The following is a 27,461-nucleotide window of genomic DNA, read 5'->3' as shown; positions in this document are numbered from 1 at the left end:
AAGGCGCGATTCGGAGTCCCTTTTAAAATCCCGAAACTAATTTGAAAAGATATGCAAATCTACGGGGAAAATGAGTGCTTGCGCCCCCCCCAGACCCTGAAAAAATATGTAAGATTTTTAATATCGTCCCGTCATCATTGCGTACGTTTTGTATTACTAAATCCTAAATAACTAAGTAAAACGAATGTGGATGAGTTGCGACAACGTTTTCAAAAATTTTAAGAGAGATAGAATTTAGGATTGCAATGAGACTAATTTGGGACCCACGAACCAAAGAGCCTTTATCCAGTCGACTACCATATGGTATTTGAGAGGGAGGGATTATTCGAGGGAAGTCATGGTGCGCGAAATCTTTTCATGCGAAAATCTCTCGAACACGGGAAGAAAGACGTGATGCTTTTTCTACCTTACCTACATAGTTTTAGGAGATGATATCGACACTCTTGTCATTTTGAACATTTGCTCACTAAAACTGTAATCCTCACCCAATTTCAGCCAGTTACATTTTTAATCGATTGGATTGATAATTCAATTGTTTTCCTAAAGTTTTATTGCCATATTGTCGTAACTTTCCAAAATATCAGATCCCGAACATCACTCTCTTGATGTCTCCCGTAATTAAATTTAGCTTGGAAAGGTAGAACAAATATGAATACGCAATGATTTTTCTTTATGAATGACGCAATTAATTTATTAATGATGACACCACTGCTACTTCTTTTATTTCGAGAAATAATGGTATTTTAGATATCTCAGTTTTGCACTGTGTTTTTTAATTTTCGTCTCATAATCCCGTACTCCTTAGTGTTACCGCAATCGAAGGATATTTCACGTCGTCTTAGAAAAAATTAACTTTAAGTTGCGATGTAAACTTAACTTATAGTGCACACTACGCTCGTGTAGAGATTCCCTTCCTATCTCGTTTGAAATATCGGAAACACTGCAATTTCTTTGTATCAACTCATCTCGAATTTGATCGCACTGCACTGTGATGCGTTGATTTCATCTTCCGGTCCGTCCTCGTACGAGTAGGTCCCACACTTAAGTGACGTACTCCAAGTGCGATCTTTCTATAGTCAGGTTATTCTCCATTGCCATGAAGCTTTGCTTGCTTATTATTGCTTATTCTTCTATCATCCACCAAGGAAGTCGTTCTCGTGATTGGTGAGTTAAGCATTCTAACGAATAAACGAGAATCACAAGAAAGATGTGATTGAATCAATGGACCGAATCACCACATTTATTTGATTCATAAAGCCCGAATCTTAGAGAAGAACTAAGATTGTGAGAGGAGAGGCAAGAATGTAAGGAGAAAGAGTGGTTCGCGTTTGCTGGCCCCGCTTGCAGTAAACAGGCAGCTTTTGTGGGAAACTGCGTCGTCGCCGTTCCCACGCTCCGATCCAATGGAGTGGGGATGGCGTGGAAGGGGATGGGGTGGGAAGATGCTCGTGACCCTGAGTGAGTCATCCCCACGAGGACGGAGAGGGACTTGGTATCGACAGTGGAGGGGGGGAGGTATTTATGAAGAATGGGTGAGGCGGGAGGCTTCGAATTTGGTGAATTAGTTCACGTATGTGGCGCTGGGAAATGTATGAAAAGATTCTTAATACCTAAAAAACGAAAATATCTGACCTTCCGTTAAAATAATAATGTCACTAATTACAACTGTTGCTAGGTACTGCTCAGAGTTTAGCAGTTACTGGGCTCCGAACTTCAAATGATTGAACTCATCTGAATTATTGGTGACGTCCATGACCAGGGGCGGATCCAAGATTTCTTTCTGGGTGCACAAGCGAGGTCGTAGGCCTGTGGGAGGGCGAGCTAAGCTGAGGTGGGGGAAATTTGAATTCGTCCGCCATCTAGTGGAATATTCTGGAAACTCGTTCTGTCTTGCGCGCTTGCGCCGTGCGCGCGAACAGTAGCTCATTTCCTGCTCATCGTTCGTGGTGTCAACAACGAAACGTCTTCTTCTGAATTTTCAGTGAATTCTCATCGCCTGGCTTCATATTCTCCATCTTCCTGCAATCAAAGCTTGTGGGAGTGCGCATCCCAACCTGAGTGAGTTCAAGTAATCATTTGTATGTTACTGTTTTGATGGAGTGAAGTTTTAATCAGAGGTCATAGAACTAAGTTTTTGGCGCCACTACTCCTGTTCCAGGAAATTTAGATTGATTTTGCTCTGCCCGGGTACTTGCTCCAAATGATTTTTCGCTCGCAATGGGAGAAGTTTCTTTGTATATGCTAATTTATCTCTTTCTTTTAATTTATGTTGGATTGTATTTTGGCTTTGTGTGCATTTTCTGCGTACTTGCTTTCAAAGTTGAATTCTATCTTGGGTAAGAATACGTACTTTGCAAGGGCCTGAGTTTACGAAATGTAGAGCGTGTGCTTCTCGTTTAAGGCAGATGGATCAGTTACGTCATGTGATACTTAACTCGTAATTTCTTCGACGAGATCACTCCTTTTTTAGTTTCCTAATCATTGAAAATATGCCACAGTTATTTCATTAACTATTTGAATGGTCATGATTCATGTGATATTTAGTTGTACATAGTAACGGCGAAGGCCGTAGGTATGCGTTTATGAATTTCAAAAGTGAAAGGTCTGAACTGAATAACGCATGTTTCTTCATAACTTTTCGGAGTCTATCCATGTTGGTGTTAGCTACTCGCGGGCATTTTTGTAATACCTTCATGCATCATTTTAGTTTCTATGTAGTGCTGTACCACTGAAAGAAAACATCCGTGTCTATAAACATGTAGTTGCATTTATGAACACGGCGTGACCTTATTTTGTAAAGCGAGCTTATTTATACTCTTCGGCGTGAGCTATGATTGCGATGTTTTTCCCAGAGCACAAATAAGAAATTTTTAGGAATTACGCAGAAAAGTACTAAATAACACTTGACCGGAGTCTTAGGAACCTTTCTTAATACTGTGTGCCATGTTCCAAATGTAGGAATTTGTTATAAGATTTGGTCATGTGGGTATGACGGTAATACTGAGGTGCGAATTTTAATTTTTCTCGTGGAATTATTGTGAGCATACTCAAGACCACTATTTGTTTCGTACGCTTGTTTAACCCTTAAATTTTTATTAGTGATGATATTTTATCAGCTATTCATTCGTATTTCAATGACGAAATAATGAAAATGGATTACGTTAGTCTCATAGTATCTAAGAAGTGTGATATAATATTTAGGAGGGTTAACATTGCCTGACGGTTCTATATCTACCACTTTTCCGACGACGTGCAAGGATTGTAACATTTAAAATTTGAACTCGGCTGTTAGTAATGAATAATTCTTGAAATTAGTATTGCGTAATTCAATGCGTTAATCAACCATAACTCATATAGATATTTATTCATTGTTTGTGAAATGCCTCGCTGGGAATAATTACGAAAATTCAATCTGTTTTTGTGTGTAGGTGTCGGTAAGTAGTCACAACGTTACTTCGATGCATGTGAAACAAGTAATGGGACAAAGAATTCCTTGTGGATTTCTCGTTTGTATGATCCATGTAATGAATGTTTCTGTTGTTTATTCTTGCCTGAACTTAAAGGCTTCTAGGAGTCGTGAACAAACGTATTCTTGCCATTGATTAGATATTTTGTTTTGGCTTGTTATTCTTCTTCCGGAGGGCTACAGTTATCGACCTTCAATGACGAATGTAATCGTATTTGGTGGGGTAATTTGATGTGATAAGGATCTGTCTGTTGTAGTTCCAACGTATTCAGTTGACGTTTCATTGGCAGTTGGAAGGTTGGTGATATTTCTGAGCTGAGAGCATCTATAACTTCGCACTTATGAATGCTATACTAGTTAATATTTGACAGCTCTTCAACTGTATGTTTTCCAACAAATGAATTGCGGTTATTTTATGTTTGTGTTTGGGAAGGGAGTGCATTAATGATTGTTACAATTTTCCTCGGTACATTTTCTCTTGGTGAACCATGTTTCGTCCGTAATATATAATCTTTTCATTTTCAGGACCTAGGCGTAATAAACGCTGGAAGTCTGGTTTTTTATATTTTACGATTTACTTCCGTTTGTTATACTTATGCCATTGCTGCTATTTAGTCGTGCCATTATTTCAGCCTGTTTTTTCCAACTATTTCAATCGATTTTCGTCAGTGTTAAGACAGTATTCTAGTTTAAATGTACCGTGTGCTAGAATGATTTAGTGATGGGGTAAGTAAATGTTTTCGTGTCGTGATGAAACTTAAGGACTTAATGAGTAGGCAGTCGTGTGTATCATCAATCAACTATTATGTTATGCGGGCAATTTTGTATCCTCTGTGATAATATGGAAATGCATTAAATCTTTTCTCAGATATTGGGCCGTAAATGACTTAAGTGTTGTTTTTTAATTAGTACCTAAGCAATAGTTTGCCTAGATGAAATTGTATTCTATGGTTTATTCAAACGTTTCAATTTGTCCTACCATAGGATGGGAGCACATTACTCAGACGTATCTGCAATTAGTATGAGGAAAGGTACTGCCTTTGTGAATGTTTTTAGATGCACCATTTCATTAATATACGGTGACCTTCCTTCCTTTTAAGGATTTTGTCCTGGTGATTGAGATTTGGCTATCTATCCATTCCTATCCTGCTTTAACTTAGCTTCCATGAACCGAACCTTCACAATCACCAAGTGGGTATCCTCATCAATTTCTTATGAAATTGTTTTTTTGTGTCTCGGTGTATGGAACAGGTTGATTTTTTTAGCCTTAATTTCTATGTAGGAGTAGAACATCTTACCTAATTGGTGCCGTGTATGTTTGATAGGTGAAATGTTACCGTATGTTGATGTAGCCTTGTGAATGTTTTGGTGTCAATTGCTTCTTTTTTCTCTCTCTTGGTGATGTTAACTGATTTATTAATGAGAATAAATGCAGCCAAAATCTAATTTTATTATACACATGAAAAAAGCATGTTATTGCTGTCACTCATTTGAGTGGCAGGTTGGAAGTTAGTATATAGTTTCAATTGTGTTCTCTCATATTATGTGGCTTGTGACAGGCGGTTGAGGATCTTATTGGAAATTTTTCTCATCTGTATATCAGCCATTCAAGAGTGTGATGCAACATTCGAAACCACCTGTAAGAATTTTGATGTAGATAATTTGTCGCAAACAAACCAGTTACAATTAAGTTCATTTGTCAGATGTGAAAACGGTAGACGTTTGTAAAAATTTTCTCAGTGGTTGAGGATATATGATTTACATCAGTTGTTATTTATTTTGTAAGTAATTGAATGGATAGGTATTCTTTACCTCACTTTTAAATGATGGTTGGAATTCAGGCTTGGAGTTCAAATGCATAATTGTTTGCTAACATTTTGGTTTATTTCTTATATTGTCAGAATGGCTATGGATGAAAATGGTTAAAATAAATGCACACATGGAGGTAAGAAAGAATGCTAAAATGTCTTTTATGGTAGGGACATTAAAAATATGAAAATAATTCAATTGTTCATAAATGCTAAAGTTGAGGCAAGAACTGTATATGTACTTAGTTTGAACAGATTTAATTTATGTTTGTGATCATTGTAGTGCAATATGGCAATTACGATCAATTAGGTGTTATTGAATTAACTAAACCCTATATGATTGTCAATATTTGGTCTTTAATCCGATTACTTTGATTTTAGAGATATATCTCATTTCTTAAATTTTTTGGTTAGTAATGTAGAAAGCAGAAATTTCAGCATTATTGAAGCCAAAGAAATCAGTTATTCTATACTCTACAAGGGTTCATATTAAAATTCCATTACTAATGGATTATTAGTGCTATAAAATTCTGTTCCTGAAATACTTAAATGTAAGTGCTGTGCTGCAATTTTCACTATTGAGATATGGCATTTAATATATCAGAATACTTGTTAGATTTTCAGGGGCTTGTGGTTTTATTTGTGTGTAAGGAAGCGTGTACAAAGTCTAAGTATGTCATTTAGTGTTATATGTGAGTTAAAAATCTGTTTTTAAAAGTATAAAAAAAATATTTTCTCAGTTTTCTTTTGGAAAATACTAAGGTGAGTATTTAACTGTTTTGTAGTGGAATTAATGTGATCTTCTGCATGCACAGACAACTGTTTGTTTCGTACAATAGGATAGCCTATGAAGTTTGATCCATGGAAATTTATTATCAGCCATTCCTGTGTGTTTGCTGTTTTATAAAAAGCATTTTTTGGGAAGTGATTCCTTTTATGTCTACTTTGATCTTCGTCCTGTGCTGAGATTTATATTTTATATATACCATGGCCATCATGTGTTCCTGTAATTTATTATCTTGTGGTATGCAGAACTTCAGCATAGTTAACATTGGATGGTAATAATACATAATATTTAATATTCCTACCTACCGTATTTCTCTGAATAATTTCAGCCTGTAAATTTGAGGCTTGAGTTAAAGGGAAAAATGAAAAAGATGGGTTTGAATATAGTCCCCCTTTACTTTTACCATGGGTATTTTTGGAAAAAAAGGTGGGACTACATTCATGCAAATATCGTATATTATAATTTGCCGTTGTGCTATATAGTCATGCCTTCATTTCAGTTTGTTTTTTTATTGAGGATTTTAATGATTTTGGCTGGTTTTATGCCAGTTCTTAAGTTTAATGTACCATGTGCTATGATGACTTCTTGATGGGGTAAAAGTTTTCAAATCACAATTAAATATTAGGAGTCACCAGTAGGTTGTCATGTGTAGCATTAATCAGCTGTGATTTTCTGTGGGCATATTAGACTCTTCTGTGATAATATGAAAATGTTTTAAATATATTTGCCAATATTGGTCAGTGATTTGCTATAAGTGTTCTGTATAGATTAAAAATTAGGTATTATCTGTTGCTGTGGTGTCACCCGTTTTTGATTAGGGTGGAATTGCTGAGATCAAATTTGTTACTCAATAATCCAAACATTTTTGCTTTGAATTATTACTGCAATGACTATTTGTCTGCCTTGATGACATTTTTGTCTAGATATCATCTTAACTTTCCAATTTGTCTCACTATAGGATGACAACATGTTACAAAGTTGTAGCTATACACTGTTTTTGTATGGTGAGGAAAGGTACTGCCAATGTGTTAGTTTTGATATACTTTGTTGTATTAATACATGGTTGCTTTCTTTCCTTTTCAGGATTCTGTCGTGTGTGATTGAGCTGCTGTTATCTAGCCATCCCATTCTGCTTTAACTTAGCTTCCCTGGACTGAACCTCCACAAACTCCAAGTGAGTATCATTATCAATTTATTGTGAATTTGGTTTTTGTGTTGTGAGGTATGGAGCTGTTTATTAGCACTCATTATATGTCTTTGTTTTTATGTAAATAGTAAGTCCTTCCTGTGTGGTATTCATTATGTTCGGTGAGGTAAATGTAAGAGAATAATAATGTTGACTTGTTAATTTTTTAGTGTGCATGGCTTCTATTCTCTCTCTCTCTTGGCCAAATTCATTGCATAACAATGGGAAAATAAGCATCCAAAATCTAGAATAATTATATGCCACAATTGCATTAGAGCTTTAATTTATCACAGTAGGAGGTTGGAATTCTAATTTAATGTTGCGATTGTGTTTATAAGAATACTGGTGCTTGTGACAGGCAGTTGATTAGCTGAGTGGAAATTTTCTCCCATCTATATAATGTTCATTCAGAAGTTGGATGGACTAATGGAAGCCCTTGTCACAAGCTTAAGCACAAGGTACTGCCAATGTGTTTTTGTTTTGTGATACTCTGTTGTATTAATATAGGGTTGCTTTATATTCTTTTCAGGGTTCTGTCCTGGTGATTGAGCTGTGGTTTTCTAGCCATCCTATCCTGCTTTAACTTAGCTTCCCTGGACTGAACCTCCACAATCTCCAAGTGAGTATCATCATTAATTTATTATGAATATGGTTTTTGTGTTATAGTGTATGGAACTGTTTATTACCACTCATTATTTGTCTTGGTTTTTATTTAAATAGTAAGCCTTTCCTGTGTGGTATTCATTATGTTCGGTGGGTAAATGTTAGAGAATGATAATATTTGATATAATTGTTATTGTGTAATTGTGTATGGCTTCTATTCTCTCTCTCTTTGCCAAATTCATTGCAATAATAATGGGAAAAAATTCATCCAAAATCTAGAATATCAAAATACCATAATCGCATCGGAGATTTAATTTATCACAGAAGCAGATTGGAAGTTGCGATTCTGTTTATAATAATCATGGTGCTTGAGGCAGGCAGTAAATTAGTGGTAATGTGGTAAATTTTTTCCATCTTTATACTGTTCATTCAGAAGTTTGATGGACTAATAGAAGCCCTTGTGACAAGTGTGATGTGCATTTTTTGTGTCCTCCAATATAGCTAGTTTTGAACTCATTTGGGGCTTGAAAGTAGCAAAAATTAGTTCTACATTTGATAGTGGGTGTAAGTAGTTGACTATTGATTATTTTACCTGCACAATTACAATGTCCAAGTAGATATCATTATCAATATCTTATGAGTTAGATTTTGTGTGTTTCAGTGTATGGCACTGGTTTGTTGCACTCATTGTTTTGCCGTGTTTTTTTTTTTAAATATCAAGTCTTATAGATTCGTGTTTGCTTTAATTTTTGGCAATGGAAATTCTAGAGTGCATTGATGTTGCCAGATGTATGTTTTGGTATGTGAATGGCTTCCGTTGTATCTCTTTGCCAAGTTCATTGAATTATTAATGGAAAAAATGCATCGTACTTTGTTTAAATGTCATAATTATATTATTTCACTTCTTTACCATAGAGAGAGGTTTGAAGTCTGATGCATAGTTGCGATTCGTTTATAAGGATAATGGGGCTTGTGACAGGCTGCTAAGTAGGTGACAGGGATACTTTTCGTAAATGATGTCAAGACAGAAGATGAAACCTTTTTAGTAGAAAGTAGACACCTAGATAGGAATACTGTTGAAGGATTTTGTCCATATATGCCCGGGTTTGAGAGAAAAAAAGCATTAAAAAATGAAAAATATGGTCATGTTGCTTTTCAATGAAAAATTTTGCTTTCAAGTTCGATTTGCCCACGTGGTAGCGTATCACGTTTGTGTTTTAAAAGGCCAGTGTTTGAGACTCTGAGGCAGTAATGTTTTTCTAGTCTGCCATTTTCTCCATTTTTTGTAATCTGTTCCATCTTCAGATGTGTTGATTTCAGACCGTTTACATTTTTTTAATAAATTAACATTCATATTTTTGTTAACCCTTGCTTCGAATTGCTCACCCCGTTGCCAAGATTTATCCGAGCGGAGTGATAATATTGTGTAGCTGGCACCAAAGTATAGGGAACTCATTTTCAAAGCAAATATTTTAAGCATACCTACTGTGTTAGAAAAGTTACTCCGGTTCCTCCTGAGGGAAGATTTTTACCCATCTACCTGTGAGATCAAGTTGAGCATTCCAAGTGCTAAGCGATGCTATTGCTCTTCTTGCATTTGTTTCTGTCTAGTAGTCTATTTAACTTGGCAATTTTTCTGAAATGCCCTTTTTAACTTTATTTATGTAGCTTAATAAGTTTTACCCCATGTATTTTGTTGCCAAGAACCTATTCAAGTGGATTGGATAGAACGGAGACATTGAGTCCGAAGTTAAAAGGCTAAGATTTTGTGTGTAATAGGATTTTGGAAAGGAAGAAAGAAATGTTGTTCTCAACGCTTGAATAGTTTAAGAGCTAGACAAATAGATTGAGGTTCTTTTAAAACGTAACAACCTGGATGGGAGGTTGGAGTTCTTTCTTTATGCTTGGTTGGAATTTTTAGTCTCCAAAAAGCTATTTTCGGCTACCCTGACAACCATTATTCCCTCTTCCAACTGATAGGCGAGGTATGCTTTCTTCCCTCAAACTTACTCTTCTCTCTTTGTGCGATTCCTTCTTTCCACATAGCTAGGTTCCAAGAGCTTTCAAACAAGCTGTATACGCTAGGGAACTAATTCGTGATGCATGTGAACTTTCAATTACTCGTACTATGCTTCTTGGCCAACTTAAATTGATTCATAGGCCATATTGGTTGAGGCCTTTGCCGGTTTGATGGTCCTGTTTTTCCTGTGGTTTGTCAGCTTCTCCCTTTTCTTTTCCATGGCCTCTTCACACTCCTACTCTCCTCCACTTCCTTTGCTTTTTCGTGCTGCAGCATTATTTGGTTTTCTCTTCCTTTCATCAGACCTTATGAAATTGTTGTTGCATTAAAGATCATTAGTTGGAGGAAATGCCTCCATAATATAATGCACCAAAGTATAGAATGTAATAATACTGAAAGAGGTTCTGTCTTCTACAATTTTTCATTCTCTATTTATTATTTAGCCCCTTAACAGGAATGAGAAATGTCAGAAAATACAAAAAACACAAAATTGAAAAGCGACTTGGTCATTATATAAAATTGTAAAGCAACGTGGTCATTACATATATAAAAATGCTACCTTAGCACTAGCATTTGTTTTTTAAAGTCTTTTGTAGAATTATTTAGCCCCTTCACAGGAATTTAAAGATAATTTTCATAAGAAGAAAAGCAAAAAATTGAAGAGCTACATTCTATATAATTGCTGTCTCAGCATTCATACTTGCATTTCTTTATTTAGGGAAACCTATTTCCCTCCAGTTTTTAAAAATAATTGTGTTCTCTTCGAAGTTTGATGCATACCATTGGATGCTGGTGTGGACAATAGGAGATGCACGATTGAATGGATTTTTATTCCTTCCATAATGTGAGGAAATGTCTCTTTTCCCTTGAAGGAGGAAGATAGTTCTGAAGTAGTTCAATAAACTGCCTTACTTGCAAGTAAAAATATGCATCCCATGGCTGGCATACAGAAGTGCACTTCGGTGTTATAATTTTTGTGTTGCTTATTTGTTCTCATTGCTCATCTATCAATAGTTCATCATAAATAAAACTTTTCGTTTGTTCCACAGGAATCAATATACAATAAAATGTATTGTTGTAAACATATGGCTTGAGTACATATATTAAAAACTTGAAATACAGCCTTGTCGTTAGTTTTCCTGATTTAGAGTACACAACATACGCTGAAAAATTCACAATTCAGTTTCTTTGCCCACTAACAGACTAAAATCACCTCTAGGCTCTGGCATGGACAGTAAAAATTTAAGGAAGCAGTTTTCCTGAGGCTGCAATAGCGTACTGCAATGTATATGAGTGTGTTACTTTGGTCACTCTCCCAAGAGCCTCCCGAACAATTTTTTCTGGAGAGCGTTCCCTTTATATCCCCCTCTACGGACACCCGGTATGATCAATTTTAATTATGAAATCCCTATTATATTTGGAGATACGGCTTTTTGTTTGCTCCTGAAACGTCATTGCTAATTACAATATTTCTTCAACTGACACTTGATTGCTCACTGACACGTATTTTGTTATTTTACATTCTATGATTAGGTGTCTCCTCTTGAAATATGCAACCCATGAAGCACTGGCAGGGAGTTCAAATCCTGGAGATATGTGCTGAAATAGCCTATTCTATTAAAGTCCAGGTCATCACCGGTTCACTCATTCCAATCTTGTAGAGTTTTATGCCTCCTGATTTTACATCTATCTCCCATATGGAACCTGGGAAACTCTTGGAAGACAGTATGTTTAAAATCATTTTCTTAGGAAATGAGTTGCCGTTACTTTGATGACAGCATCACAGTTTCACCACTCCTGCTTGGATGAATCAATAGGAAAAAAATTCGAAGCAAGGGTTAGCCAGTGACATAAATGTTGATTTAGTTAAATAAATGTAAAACATCCGAAATCAAGAAATCTGAAGAAGATTGAACAAATTTAAAAGAATGTAGAAAATGGAAGACTAGAAGAAATTACTCGGGGGCTTGAACCCTTGTGTTTCAAAACAAAAATGCGTTACCACTAGGCCAAATCAAGCGTGAATCAATAGGCAAAAGTTTTTAATTGAATTCCATGTGAGAGTATTTTTAAATTATTAAATTTTTTTTTCTCTTAAACCCAGGCATATGTGGACAAAACCCTACGGTATTTCTATCATGGTGTCTACTTTCAAATGAAATATATTTCATCATCTTTCTTGACATCACTTAGGCAAAGTCTCCTTGTCAGTGTGTATCATTGTTTGTAAGAGTTGTAACTGTCACAAGTTGAGAGAGTAGATCATTGGTGGTGTAGTTACTAAGGAGGGGTTAACGATGTTTTACTATTTTAATGAAGAAATTTTTAGTTTCTTTTAAGATATTTGATATGTGAGGGACAATCTGAGGACCACGTTTGCGAACAGTAATCAGTGAGAGGAAGAACACATTAAGAACAGTCACATTTCAGAGATAAGGACTATGTATTTCTGTAAATCTGTGCAAAAATTAATAGCAGTACACAGTGCATGAGAAATGTCAATTTGAAGAGGATATTTTTCTTATTAGAGTGAGTAATATGTGGCCAAAAGTAAATGTTGAGATTTCCTGTTCGAATTTGGCATTAACCCCTTAGTGCCCAAATGATTTTTTACAAATATTTTAATATTTTATCCTGAATTACTTTATATGAACTCATTGAAAAAAAATCATTTCTTAAATTTTTTGCACTATTCAATCCAGAGATATTTACATGCAATTCAAGTTGTTCATGGATGCTTGAGTGAACTAAATTCATGGTCTTCATTAGTATTGGAATGATAAAGATACTTTTTTTTAAATGTTGCATGTTAGTAATTTTATTTTTTTTATATCTTCAATTCATATGCATCATGGATATAATGAGTTGCATTTTTTAAAGAGTTTTCACCGGGTGTTTCCACCATAGAAAAAATATTGCATCATTTTTCATGAAGTGCAAGAAAACATTTTGGGTGTAAAGAAATATTTTATGTTTTGCAAATTTAAACTTTTTATATTTTTACACTGAGCAAATACTTAATACTTGATGACACTTAAGTTATCAAATGGTCTAAGTGGTCAGTCCTGATTTACTCAGCCCCTGTATGTGATTGTCTAAAACCACATCCAGCAGATGGAAAATGCCTCATTAGCGCATCAAGATAAAGAGCACATTCTCATTGAAACTGCAAATGGTCCAATGTACTCCCCACATTTCAGTGTAACAAGCAGCCATGACCACATGACACGTCATCTGCCCAGGCAAAAAGTGGCCACCACCACTTTTATGTCCTGATGTTCACCCTGTATATGGCCAATAGCTGGTCGCATGAATCTACTCCTACCATGAAGTTTTTGTACTTTGCAATGGCGAGAGGAATGGGCATAGTAACATTTTTTTCTCCCTCAAAGAAATAAGGTTGTAAAGGTTTACAACCTTATTTCTTCCCTGGATACAATTTGTCATCATTGTTACCTCAGCATTTTCATTCCAGCTAATAACAAGTATGTCACCATTGCTTCTTTCCTCCCTTGTTCCTCTAGCTTTTTTTCAATGTGTCTTTTTCTGTTAACCCCTAATCCGCATACTTCACTCAATTTTCACGTAGTGTGCCAGTCCCTCCAATTTGCTTTAAAGTGTACAGTAACTTTTCCGATGTGAAAAGGTTATTGGAGGACAGCCTTGAATCTTTTTCTAGCAGACTCTTGTCCAATATGCCCACAACTACATCATCTCCTTGCCCAAAATCAGACTTGGGGATTTGAGTACACAATCCACCACAGAGCTCTGTGTGAATTATATAGCCATTTGATTCTGTCAGACACCATAGTTTGGTCCCAAACCTAATTGGTTTTCCTTTTATAAACAGCTTCGCACCATGTTTTCCACAACACAGCAGTTCATCGTACAAGGTAGTAGCTTAAATTTTCTGTTTAAAAATTGAAATATTGGCCATATTTCATATAATTTATCAGAAGTATCACGGTTTGTGTTGTCTACTAACAAGGTGAGACCACGAAACTTCCTCCGCCTTTGGCTATACAGTGGAACTTGGTTAGTACGTTCCTCCTTAGTACGTTTTCCTCCTTAGTACAACGATTTCTCTCGGTCCCGGTACCATCGGAACAAAATACAGGCAGAAGTATTTGGTTAGTACGTTTGAAAAAACTGGGCTTTCCTGGTTAGTACGCTCAATTGCTTGCCGTGACGCAACCCGCAAAATTGTTATCCAGTATCTTCTTCAAGGTTGTAAAGCTCCCGAATTCATGATTTAATTTATTATTACTAGCCATTAACATTCTTGCATTCATTCTACATATCTTTCTTCGACCGTGATTTATGCAGATGCATTTCTCAATTCTTATGACGTGATGAATTTATCAGGAATGTCTGACTATGCAAACCTGCAGCCAATGAGAAGCCCCAATTTTCCCCACCCCAAGTTCCTCACCTTCTGTTGCCTCTGGAGTGCCCACTGTGCACAAATTTCACGAGTGGGCAACTGTTGCTATTGCACGAGTTATCATGATGAAGAAAGGCGTCATATCCAATTCCCACTTTATCTAAAGCAGTACTGCACGACGTCAATGCTACCAAGTACGTGCATATTTGACTACTGCTGCAGGAGCAGATGATGTTCTGGATCTCTACGCGAAGCTTAGCTCAAAAATACTTGATCTCGGCACGAAAGCAGACGACATTAAACAAATTTTTAAAGTAAATTTCTATGGTATAATATAAAATTTTCTTGTAATTACGTCATAATCTAATAATCTTGCGTGTTATTATTCGATATATCTATCGATATAACAATCGATATGGCTGTATTCCAGAAGCGAATGTGTACGGCTGTTGCCGTAATTTTTTTGTTATTGTAATTTTGTCCAATTTTTATGATGTTCAAAAACAACCCATTGACATACTCAGGGTTGTTGTTATATTCTCTGAGTATGCTGTGACAAAAAAGAAATGATTTAGCTTTACTTGTCCTCTTTCCATAAATACATATAGGATAAATCACGGGGAAAAGACGCCGTTTTCATGTAACTGTCTTCGGAAAATCTATAAAAAATTGTGATTTTTATTCACATGGTATTGTTTTTCAAATTAGTGCCCATTTTCTTTATTTTAAAGGTGAAAAGAGTTCAGGAAGGCGATCCTACGAGAACTACCAAAAGTAATTGTAATTATGATGACTTTTCCGCAGATTGCAATTACCCTGACTGCTATTTTTTACTTTCCTCGTTAGCACGTTTTCCTGGTTAGTACGTTCATTTTTTGTGCTCCCTTCAGAAACGTACTAAACAAGTTTCACTGTATATGCAAGGTAGAAAAAGGGTCACGGCTTTCTTCCACATAGGTCCGGGTTCGAGTGATATTCGTTTGTAAAGATTTTGTGAAGCATGATGTCCCTTGAGTAATTACTATTACATATCCACTACGGCCGTGGTAGTGCAGTCTAGGGTGCTGCTCCTCTAACCTATAGTAGGTGTCCTGGGTGTGAGTCCCAGTGTCGTCCATATTTTTTGTGAAACAAGTGATTTTGACGAGATTCGAACCCGCGACCATCAGCATAGTACTAGCATCAGCATAGTAGGAAAATATACTCACACTCATTCATTTTTGGCATATTTGATAGGTCGTATTAGGTGAAATAAAATGACTGACATTAAGGGCATTGAGGGGAATAATGTTTGAATAAAGTACCTGTTTGTAGATTTTTCAAAATTATGGAAATGGGTCCAATATTTCTTTCTTACTGATTATTATTTTACACATTTACACGTAATTTCATCTTGTCTGAAACAAAATCCTGAATTAAAACTCCACTTTTAAAAATATGATAATTGATATAAACGAATGATTATTTTTACACACTGCATACATTCGTCGACTATGCATGCGCGGTAATCATTTGAACTCACTGGATTTGAGAGGGAGATATTTATATTCATCTGGAGGGAATTACAATTCCTTCTGCAACCAGCTTTTGAATGTCTACTTGAAATGATCATGTGTCCTCAAGCTTAGATTCCACTTTCTCAGGTGTTTCAGGGAAAATATTCTTCGCACAAAACACGTCAGAATATTTTGATTTCATTCATTCAAAATGTTTTTTGCAAATATTCCAAAACATATTCCTTCTTCTTCCCTTATGAATATTCTTTTCTCTCTGTATTTTTATTGTACACTGGAAGGTATGAAAAATTTGCGACACCCGTAATTCAAATTTAACGGCTATTTACGGCTGAAATGATGAATGTGACTTCAAAAAGTTGCCTATTTTTAACCGAGGAAAAACTGGAAATTATGAATTGACACTGCATTAAAATATAATTTTTTACTGTAAATGTTCAGTCCAGCTATAGCCGACGCACAACAACGGTGTCATTTGAGTCATCTGGTCATAACTGTATAATCCGTGGTTTTATTTTCTTGTCTTCAATCATATACTCATCCATGGAATATCCTGTTTCTGCTTTAAAAAAGTAGATTTTACTTGCATAAGAGAGGGTCTTACGTCATTGTTTGCAGTAGCTCAGTTTCCATAATAAATAAAAATATTTTATTTCTGTTGTTTCATTGTTAACCGACAGAATAAATGCGTGGATGCATTCATTATAGGAGTTTGTTTATACTTCAGTGTTAGGCTGATTAACTGTGATTAAAATCAGTATGAATTTCTATTTAATTTTTTATTATTTTTTGTTTCAAATTGTCAATTTTTCTGTTGAGGTTGCTGAATTTTTTTACGTTGTTTTTTCTCGATTTCTGATTCCCCAAGGCAAGTAATATTCATTCATTAATGTACTCCTGCTTAACCAAATTCTAGGAAGTTGCGGCATAAATGTATTAATTTAAAGGTACATGGGAACCATAAAAATGACAGGACAACAATTGGTACCTTACTACTGAGTCTCCCGTTAAAAAGATTGTCCTAAGTTTCTCCATCTCATTGACAACCCATTAATGATAAATAAAATTCATCATCAACGGTAAATTTAAATCGAGGGCTTAATATATGCAATCGGTTTGATTGTATATCCATGATATGTAAATGCAAAACTCACGATGATATACACGAATATCTATGCTCAGACAGGTTGAAATGAAAGTAGGGTACTGAATGTATGTCAAATGAACTACGAAGGTTGAAGGAAGTATCTACAGTAAGTCGTCATGGAGAGTACCATACAATATCACAATGTTCTCTTGTAGCTTTTCATGGCATTGTTGAACATGTGATCTCACAATTTTTCTGGATCTCACCGCTTTGTTTGTCTTAAGATGACAATAGCCTTCATGTGGATGAGCCGATATCGGTATTTTGGCCGCATTCATGTAGCCCTCGTTCATGCTGTGCTGTGTCTGGTCGGTTTCCGAAGTACTCTTCTTCCAAGCAATGAAACTAAGAAAAATATCAAAAAACTACTAATGTAGGAAGAAGTGTGCAGCATAAGTCGTCTTCGTGAGTACCATTCAATTATTAGGCAGTTTATAAATTTGGCTTTGTGGGGAAAAAAGCTTAGGCTATTTCACGTTAAGAAAACATTAGTTCCGATTTGAATAATATTATCGAATGCGTTGGCATGATTTGGAGACAATGTGGACTTCGACTGCAATACCCCCCGACCCATCCCGATCCCCTAGATCTCCCCCTGGCTACACCACTGAACTCAAGAAATTTCCCTCCGTGCATTTGCTCGGATTCAGGTTGAGACACTATCAGTCTAGGATGCACTGATGAACATTACTTTAATCCAAAGATAGTATTTCCAAGTCAGAGGGATCATTGATTTTGCGATAGATGATGTCATCGGCAAATAGGGGAGTTTTAATTCCAAATATGAACCGTAGACTTGTGAAGTTGACATAAATTTGGGTTTCTAACAATAAATGAAGTATGCATTTCCAAAACGTTGTAAGTGCCAAAAGTAAAATTTTAAAGGGAAAGAAAAATCGTTTCTCTTTCTCCTGAAACGGAGGAAGAAACTGCTACTTCTAGTTCCGTTTTCTCCTGCTAGATGCAGCACTATCCAGACAAACTGTTTTTCAATAGAAAGGTATGACATTTACAATGTGTTTTAGTATGAAAAGTGCATTTTTCAAATTTTGGCATTTACAACATTTTGGAAATGTACGATTCAAATATTCTTGAATTAAAATCTGATGCTTTCCCGGCGAATGTATTCGAAAAAGTATTCGGGCTAAAGGTGGTCTCCCTCCATTCTGCATGAATGGCATTCCTGGCAGAATAGGGGGAGACAATTGATTGTGAGCACAACGCTTGTCAGCTTTCTTATCTGGATTACCCGTGCGGTAGAAGCTAGCCTATGTTCAGCTCAGAATCCTTACCATCATCTTCGTCTCGTGATCCCATATCTCTGTAATCTCGCATAAAATCATCCCGAAAAAAAAACGTTAAAAAGATATCTATCCTTCTTATCCATTATTATCAGTGGAGAAAATGGCCATTATTTTCGCCCAAGCGATGACTAGTAATGTTGTAAATTGGCAATACCTACACCTCCATTTTTTATGAGGCACTAAAGATTAGATAAGCCCGTTCTATGTGAGTGTAAAGGCCATTTCCTAAGTCATGAGACGAGCAGATCTCTTGCGAGTTCCATCTTACGAATTGATCTGCCATATTTTCTTCAACTCCTGTTATCTGAGAAGTATTTGTCCATCATATTGGATTGTAATTTCTGTAAGTTTAAATAGGCATTACAGAAAGGTTTGCTTCATACGAGTATAATAATTTTCCCATGTCAGTAACAGAAGTAATTTATTTTACGTTTCAGGGTTGTCTTCTCTGTATTTGGGAATAGGAGAGCTGAGGAAGTAGCGAATATCAATTTCAACCAGATTGCCTAAACCATTGGTTGAGTACATGCAAACGCATGTAATCTAAGCTTTTTTTATGGATTATGCATTACTGTGTGATTGCCTTACTTAAAATAAGCATGCCATTCAAGTGCAAGATTTTATCTAACACAATCGACCAACTGAGTTTGAATGTAATGTATGGTAAGAATGGATAGTAAATATTTCTCTTGTTATATATAACGTTTTTTGCCACAGTTTTCCTCGTACCTATTCCATAGCTGAAAAACACTGCCACGAAAATCTATTATAAATGTAATCCACTAATTTCTTGACCATGAGACGTAGTCCTAACCAAAATAATATGTACAAAATTGCTTTTTAACTACCTCTATCAGAGGCCGGCATTATTCAGTTCTTATGAACCAATTAACTACTGCTTTGTTTAAAATGATGTTAAAATCTGTAAGATACTTTCATCTTACCATCAAGAATATCTAAAATTTCATTTTATGTTTATATGAAAATGGGGAAAATGTTCAAGTTGTGGTCTCACTGATTCTTGATACATAAAACTTAATTAAATATTTTGCAAATATTGCCAGAGAAGATAGGCAAGAAAGGTAAAATAAGGAAAAGCACGTCCTGAAAAGGCATTAGTCCCCATTTTACTGTTTAATTTTTTAAGAGATGCAGACAACTAAATTTTCCCAACAACTAAACCAAAACAGACCTACTGAAATAATAGTCGTATTTAACATTTTTAAATTCAATAAACTAGAAAAAATTGCTGTTATATGCATGAGCGACTGAAATTATTCCAGGCCCACACGATAAAATATTGATGAATTTTAATTTATCGCCTGGTAACGCGTTGAATACCATGTGTATTTTAAAGATTCCTTACGGCATTTTTATATTATTCTACGTCGCTAATCGTGTGAAGTTCTTTTTTTCTTCCGTCCGTCTTTACTTTTGACCATTGTTTTGCCATCAGTTCATAAACATTAATGATTTTCAAATTATGGCCATTTGATACTATTTCTACTCATGTTATAGAAGTGCTAAAAATGGAAAAATTATTCTAATACATAAATCCCTTAATGAATATTCTGAATCGATAGAATAATCTACGGAACTGCTGAAAGTTTGGCATCAATTTTGTCATTGCTCTGGATGTTTGTCGGCCTGGTTGTAAAAAAACCATAAAAAGCTTACTTGATAGGTGTCTTCCGTATTTCTTCCTTTCACCTTATCTCAATGGCTTTCAATGTGCTAGCTGGGATGCAATGAGCACAATCCCAAATCTCCTGAAAACAATACTGTGAGTTTGAAAGTTAAATATACGATCTTCAGTGAGCTACTCTTCATGGTGAGGTGATTCAGAGTATAATTCTGAAAGTGAATAAGACTATTTAGAAATCTCCGTTACCATGGGGTGAGGTCCAAAGAACGCTACATTCGCTACACTGCACTCTCGATGGAAGTGCTCCGGAGCACCGGTCCACAGGCGATACGTTCGCCACGAGAATTTCTTTTCGAAGCGGTTAAGAGCGAAGTCAAAATGGCGGAATGAACAAGGTCAGGCTAGCTGGATTATGAGATGGAGGAGATTGTTTCAATTGCGACAAGAGGCGATCAAGGTCATTGAATATCAATGGTTGTGGTCGAATATAATAAGAATAAACTTTATTTGAAAGATCGTGGTTCCACAAAGTAAAACAAGGAACTTGGGGCTCATTTCTCATATCTAACCCCGCATACCTCTTCCTTTATAAACTCATTACCTTACTAAGGAGAAATGAGGGTGATCGAAAGTTTAATAACTTGTAATATTTCATTTATTATGACTAGCGACTATTATAAAAGTTTAATACATTCTATTTCATATATCTTCTTTTCCTTCAAATTTGACTTTGTGGCATGAGATGAAATGTGTCTAAATATGTTCTTACAATCGTTTCTACTGCTGCATGTCCCTTAAAACATTTTTTGTGGCCTTCTGTGCGTAAGGAATGCTTCCAGAGACATTTGAGTTTATTTTGAAGGAGATAGGAGAATGTCTATGGAGAGATAGTGCTTGTTATCTATTCATTTAAATCGTAGTTAAATTAATATCCTACCTGTGAATGCCAGTGTCTTCGTATAATTAGGATTATGATCAACATACGACAATTATTGTACCAAAATATTCTCTTTAGTATAAGTATGATATTTTATGATTGATAATCAAACAAAAACAAAAGCAATGATAACCATATTATAAAACTCGTCTTTTTTTAAGAATCAGGGGGAAACGTTCATCTGTACTCCTCCCCAAAATCTGGATATGTACTCTCGTTGTCTGAGCATTGTGCAACTGAGGAAATTTTATTCTTTAATAGAAAACAGAATTGTTTTTTTTCTAATTTTCAAGTAAAAATATTCAACGTTTAATGAGTGAAAGATGGTAAAATTTTGCTCCAGTATATAATATATACAATATGAGGCGGCCTCTAAAATCTGTATAGGCTTCTTTTTTACTGAAGAGTCACGGGGAGATAATAAGTGGACGGGAGGAGTTCGGAAGGAAGATAAGCAGGGGTGGTGTGAGGTGATTGGGGCCCTCAGCTGGGGCTAAAGATCTTATATTTTATTGCCTTACCCGGGGTGCCCTGCCTTGTAGTATTTAGGAAATCCTTTGCTAAGAAATTGATTTTGACAGGGTTCTGCTTCTCAATAACTCGATATAAATTTATGAAAAATTACAATTTTGTAAGATTAAGTTCTGTGAAAGGTGAGAATATCATAGCTCATAAAATTCAATAATGTATTAGGGCTGTTTTTTTCAACTTCCGATGGGTCATGAAGAGAACACGAAGTGATTAATTAGAAATTATTGCATTGCTAAATATTGAGCACACTTGTGGTGTTCTTTAGACATAATTGCCTCGGTGATTGAGGAATTGGTCGTGCCTGCGGACACGATTTGCTATGCCTTCTTCATAGTATGTTTCCGCTAAAGACTTCCGTCAATTTTGGCTTTGTCCTGAAGCTCATCGCCCTTTTGAAAATACTTCCATCCTAGCCACGTCTTCACTTCAGCGTATAGTTGGTATGATGGAGATAAGAGGATCACCAACTATGCATGACAGATGGAATCTTTTAAAAGGAGCTATTGTCCATTTTCAACATCAAGGTTACACAGTCGATTCGGTAGTCCCATGTCTAAGTAAAGTAACATAATATAAGTGATGGTGTATATGGGGAAAGCAAGTGAAACCTAAGGTAATTTATATTTCTTAGAGGAGATAAGGAAGTGAAGAGGAAAACCTGGCATAAGCATGCATTCAATGTATGGCAACAAGGGAAATAAGATTGCGATTCATTTGAAAAAAGAAATATTACACTTGAATTGCCATCCAGAAAGTCCACAATGCAAATATTTATAATTTTTTGATGTATTTCCTCCCTAGCCGGCATCCGCTATTAAGTTGTTACTAAGGAACATTTTTTTTACTTGAATACAAGAGGGCAGCACTTTTCCACAACAATTCAATGCGTATGATGCGTTTCGGCTCACAGAGTCATCATCTGGTACAAGAATTGTTCATTAAATACTGTGGAAAAGTGTTACCATCTCTAATTTAAATATTTCAAAGTTACACCATGTAGCACCTGCATCTGTTGATTTTCATCTATTGTTCTCATTTCTTTTTTCTGTTGTTTTTAGAAGCCTATTTTCCCATCTTATCATGTCACAACAGATTTTCGAGCATATCACCTCTATTTTCATCCTAACCTCACTTCCCTCATATAATAGGTTCCGTAATAAAGGATCGGTATTCCTGCTTGGTAGAAAACTGTCCCGACATTTTCATCATAGCTATATCTATTTTGTATACCAGCACAGTTATTATTTCCTCATAAAAACGATGGTTTTGTGTGATTGAATTTAAAAAATGCCATTGCAGAGCATTTTTCTTTTTAATTTACGCTGCATAGTAAGCGAGATATTTTTTCTCAAGTCACGCTTATGATTTAGTTGTTATGTTCCCACTCTCCTATTGACAACTTTTAAGGTAATAATTTGATATTCATTCTTTTTCTTTGCAGTCAACATTTCATCCTTTCGTAGCAACACTGAGATTGTGTGTTACTCTTCGCTGACCATTTCCATCACGCCTGGTTCCCATTGGAAACTCCCTGTATTTCTGAATCCAACATTTATTAAGTAAAAATTTTATTTTTTCGAAATAATGGCAAGCAACATTTCTGCTAGCGGCGCTGAGCAATTTGTTGAGGAGAGGCTTCTAATTGGATTGTTCACCGGTCCATTGCTTCAGCATAATGAGCTGCTGGACATGTTGGAAGATGTAGATGTACGTGGCATGCGGCAAAAGACACTCTTACACGTTGGTGTGGGACTTGGAAAAACTGACTGGGTGGAGGAGTTATTGGCGAGAGGGGCCGACACAGACATAACAGATGACAGTCAACAGAATGCATTGTCTTCGGCTGAGGAGATGGTGCGGCAGTTCCCTGACAATGTAGAACGCTCAAAAGTGCTGCAGTTGGTGACGTTGGTTCACAGGAGAGACCAGGCCATTTTGCGTCGTCTGCAAGAATCTTCGAGTAGGAGCACTGATCATGTGACAACCGTGGCTAGCCCAGAATGTGATATTGCATCTCTCAAATCCTCTGTGGACTCATTGAGGCAAGAGATGAAATCTCTTGTGCGACAGCTGAGCTCATCGTTGGAGGAACTCAAGGATCAAGTGTGTGGACGCGATGCACTATTGCGTTGTCTGGAAGAATCTGTGACGTCAACAGCGGAGGATGTGACGTGTATCAAATGCGGTCTTATCGGGGAGGCATCTTTAAGTCAACCTACATCCGATCCGGTCGTAGCAAGGCAGGAGTGCGTGGACGCCATGATGCGTAGGACTAGAATAGTGTATGGAGATGGAGTTGATAAAATGCGTAAATTGTATGAGAGACTGTATGATGAAGATGAAATCACTGCTTGCATAATTAAATATTTGTGTGGGAATGATCGGATGAAGGTGATGGTGGATCTGGAATCTGTTGACATTGGAAGGATGAAGGAGAAGTTTGTGCGATTGGATGGGGAAATAATGGGGAATGGGAGTGATTGGTGTTCATTTTGTGATTTAGAGAGTGAGACTGTGTATTTGGGTGCAAAGGATTGTTTTGGTGATAGGAAGAAAGGCGTATGTTCTTATTTAGTTTGGACCCTCTCACAATTGTCCCTGAAACTAGTTTTTGATAATGAGGGGAGGCCATATAGCAGGGGAGATGTGGAACGAGAGCGTGAGTGGATGAGGGCTCTAGAGGAGGCAGAGGAGAGGAGGAAGAGGGGAGGGGGAATAGTTGTGTACATCAATTATGCATTCAATAGGAAGACACTGAATGCAAAGTTATGTTGGCTTGCGGCAGCTGTCCCTAGTAGCATCACTTATCATGGATCCACAGTAGGAAGATCTCTTCTGCAGAGGAAATACCCTCTCCTCCTCTCTCTCTATTCTAACAATGTGATGGGAACACTTCTAGCCAGTGCAAAGGTGGGTCCTATGTCTATTTCTTACAGTTTCTTCTTTACATCATGGTCTTCATTAAAACATTGAAATCAGTATTTGAAGCTTTTTTAGCCAATAAGTCGGTAATAAATGAATGTAAATGTAAACATCCTTTTGAATAATTGAGAGAATTGTTCGTAATTTCATTGTTCATGATTTCCCAAAAGTGGGCAACTCATAGGTTGGCATGTAGGGGTGAAATGAAGCTTCTGGTACATAGGTTGGCATGTAGAGGTGAAATGAAACTTCTGGTACATTGGAGTTCATCCTCTCATGTGTTCTCTAAGTAGTTTGATTTAATGAGTGTCGGGTTTTGTAGTATTAGAACATTTAAATGCAATTCATTTAAGACAAACATTCTAATTTTCAATATTCCAAGATGAAGATTTCTTGATAAAAGGTAACATTTTTTTAAGATCTTATATGTCATAAGTTTAAGAAAGTGGCTTCAAAACTAACAAACTCTAATCTAATGGATAAATATCGAAGTTAAAGATAAAATAATATAAGGAAATTGAAGAGTCCCTAAATTCAAATCTATGATATATCAATCTAGTGATTTTTTTGTGAATTCCAAACAATAGTGAGTCTTTCAATATTTTTTCACTTATAAAATGAATGATTCTTGTAGAACATGTGTTCTACAAGAATCATTCATGTCAATCATCATACAAGAAGAAAATGTTTGCTCGAGGATGTTTAATAATTGTTGCTTATGGATACTGCCATTGCATTCTTGTAAATGGAAGTAATATTTTATCTCACTACGAATATTGACCTTATTTTGACATTGCATTTTGTTTGTGATTGCACTACTTTTCAATCCATTAATTTATATTTTCTGTTTCAGAGATGAATTTGGACTGATACACTTTGGAGATTGTGATGGAGCTAGTCCTGAAGATGAATATTATGTTTACATTCATTATTGTGTATTTCGTGCAATCGTTACACCTATTTTATGATTATACACAGACATTTATGTTGATTTCATGTTTGCTACATGGCACTTTTTCATATGGTAGGTAATCACATTTTGAGATGCTTGATGTTTTAATCTTCTGGACACATAATTTAGTCAGTCTTTTCCTAGTCATGCCGTTGGGATATTTGTATATTTGATAATATATCATATTGCATCGCATTTGCGCTGTTAGTAAATGGAAGGAATGGACCATTTTAGATTACCAATGTAATGCTACAATTTATCTGAAAGCCATTGTGCACATAGATCTATTTGGAACATATACAGCTTTTTCCAGATTTATAATCATATTTTGCCGGATGTACTCATGTTTGTGTAGCCCTTTGATAAACATTAGTTTGTTTTGGTTCATTGCTCTGACCTTGTTTGGCCTCATTCACTTGTGAGACATTTCCCTGTAGTTTGCAATTATAATGATGTAGGCATAACATTGTGTAGTAGGCAAAACACTATATTCGTCAAAGATTATTAATTTCAAAGATGTGCTATACAATTTAAATGTGATGTAGAATATCAATTTACAATCTTGTCTTATTTGACATACAATAGTTAAGATGGGATTTTTTTCAATTTTTACTAGTTGGAAGGCATTTATGAAATGTCGTAATTATATAAATAGGTTCTTAAATTCATTTTCCTACATGTTTGTGACCTTAGTCCATTTATATTCTTGCTGGTCTTTTTCAAACTTTCACTGACGTTAGAGAAGATCATTGCAATCATTCATGCACGTATATATTTCCAACATTCACATATCCTTTGTATAGTATTCAGTTGACTGGAAATGTGCATTTGCTTATTTATAAGCAAACAGTAAATGTCTCGTAATCCTCAGGATGTCTGCTTGGTTTTCAAGGATTTAAGTGAATATAATGGTTAAACATGTTACCAGTTCTCTTTATAAGAAATATAGCTATTCCTTTTTCATGGCTTTGTGATGCCTCCTTTCTTTGAGTTTCATCGGATATCTAGGTTTTTTTCCTTAAATGGCTCTTCATTTGTCCGATCTCCATTTGGTAAATGGGTTTGGTTTTTTTTATTACTTTTTATGTTTCATAATTTTACTTTTTCTATTTTTTGCATTAGTATTTGTTGCTCATTCGTGTCTGTAATTATATAATTTGGTGTTATTTTATTGTCTCTTTGCTACCTGGTGGCAACAGAAATGTGGTTGTTATGATGTGTAGTTTTTTTCCAAAAGAAAATCCATTTACAACGATTGATTTTTTCTAAGGTATTTCTGAATTGATAATTTTAAGTGTGCTACACCACTCTAGTTGGTAAGGCAAGATTAACCATCCAGATTTTATAAATATGATCCATTAGATATAAATATAATATATTTATTTCGTTAACTAATCTGCAGTAGTGTCATTATATGTGGATTTAAAAAAAATATTTTATAATCATATCTGATGGTAAATAATTTACATGTAAATTGCTTTATGATTATTACTTGTAATTGATAATCTAGGATAATGAATGCATTCCTATGAGAAAAACAATGCATTTCTGAATAATTCTCTTTTGAATTTTTCTCAGTTGGCTTATCTCTGAAGAGGAATTGCAAGATATCCTCACTTAAGGTATTGATTGTTCTCATTTATTTTGCATTATTTTAAATCACATTTATTTTTCTTTTTAAAAATGTCATGATACTATGAGGAAGTAATGTATTTATTTTTTCAATAATCAAATGGATTATCATGTAGTTGTAAATGTATGCATATTGTTAGTATAATAAAATTAGTTATGTGGTATCACACCATATTCTGTACAATGCCATTCAAGGCACATTTGTAGGAATAGCATTTCATTGAATGTGATATGATTAAACCAGTTTTTTTTTAATTTTTGCTGCAAACTGTTATGAGCCTTTATCCAATATTGCATTTCATGCTCCACACAGATAAAATAAATTTTGTAATGCTCAAAGTTTCAGTGATTTGTTTTGGTTTGAAACGAGTATATCCCGTAAGGTGTATCAGATTCTATGATGACAAATTTTGTAAGAAAGTGCAGAAGGACCTCCTAATGTTCACCTCGTATTTGCCATGATACTTTTTAGTGCTGTGCTCCATAGCCTACCTCATCCTTAAATTTTTTAATCTAATTGCCTATCAAAGGTATTATTATACTCTTCAATGTTGTTATGCATATGATATGAATCCATTTTAAGAGTAAAAGTAATAATTACCCAGCTCAACCCGCAGTTATTG

General features: G+C 35.6%; 1 protein-coding gene across 3 annotated transcripts; it reads left to right on the top strand.

The window, feature by feature from the left end:
• The first annotated feature begins 1,906 nt into the window (after positions 1-1,906).
• Positions 1,907-27,178, top strand: LOC124172818. 3 transcript variants are annotated; one of them, XM_046552307.1, is made up of 5 exons: positions 1,907-2,058; positions 7,145-7,235; positions 7,777-7,866; positions 22,774-24,242; positions 25,108-27,178. In XM_046552307.1, exons 4-5 carry the CDS (start codon positions 22,917-22,919, stop codon positions 25,111-25,113), a joined length of 1,332 nt encoding a protein of 443 aa, XP_046408263.1. In that variant the 5' UTR covers positions 1,907-2,058; positions 7,145-7,235; positions 7,777-7,866; positions 22,774-22,916; the 3' UTR covers positions 25,114-27,178. The 3 variants fall into 3 exon arrangements, with proteins under 3 accessions (XP_046408263.1, XP_046408265.1, XP_046408264.1); XM_046552308.1 differs by lacking the exon at positions 1,907-2,058 and adding an exon at positions 4,582-4,657; XM_046552309.1 differs by lacking the exons at positions 1,907-2,058; positions 7,145-7,235 and adding an exon at positions 4,572-4,657.
• Positions 27,179-27,461: the final 283 nt, after the last annotated feature.

Source organism: Ischnura elegans (genome assembly GCF_921293095.1).
Source record: "Ischnura elegans chromosome 13 unlocalized genomic scaffold, ioIscEleg1.1 SUPER_13_unloc_3, whole genome shotgun sequence".
Lineage (NCBI taxonomy): Eukaryota > Metazoa > Arthropoda > Insecta > Odonata > Coenagrionidae > Ischnura > Ischnura elegans.
This window is presented reverse-complemented; position numbering and strand designations above follow the sequence as displayed.

Excerpts from the sequence above, each read along its gene's own strand:
- LOC124172818 (XM_046552307.1), top strand. The coding sequence starts at position 22,917 with ATGGCAAGCAACATTTCTGCTAGCGGCGCTGAGCAATTTGTTGAGGAG.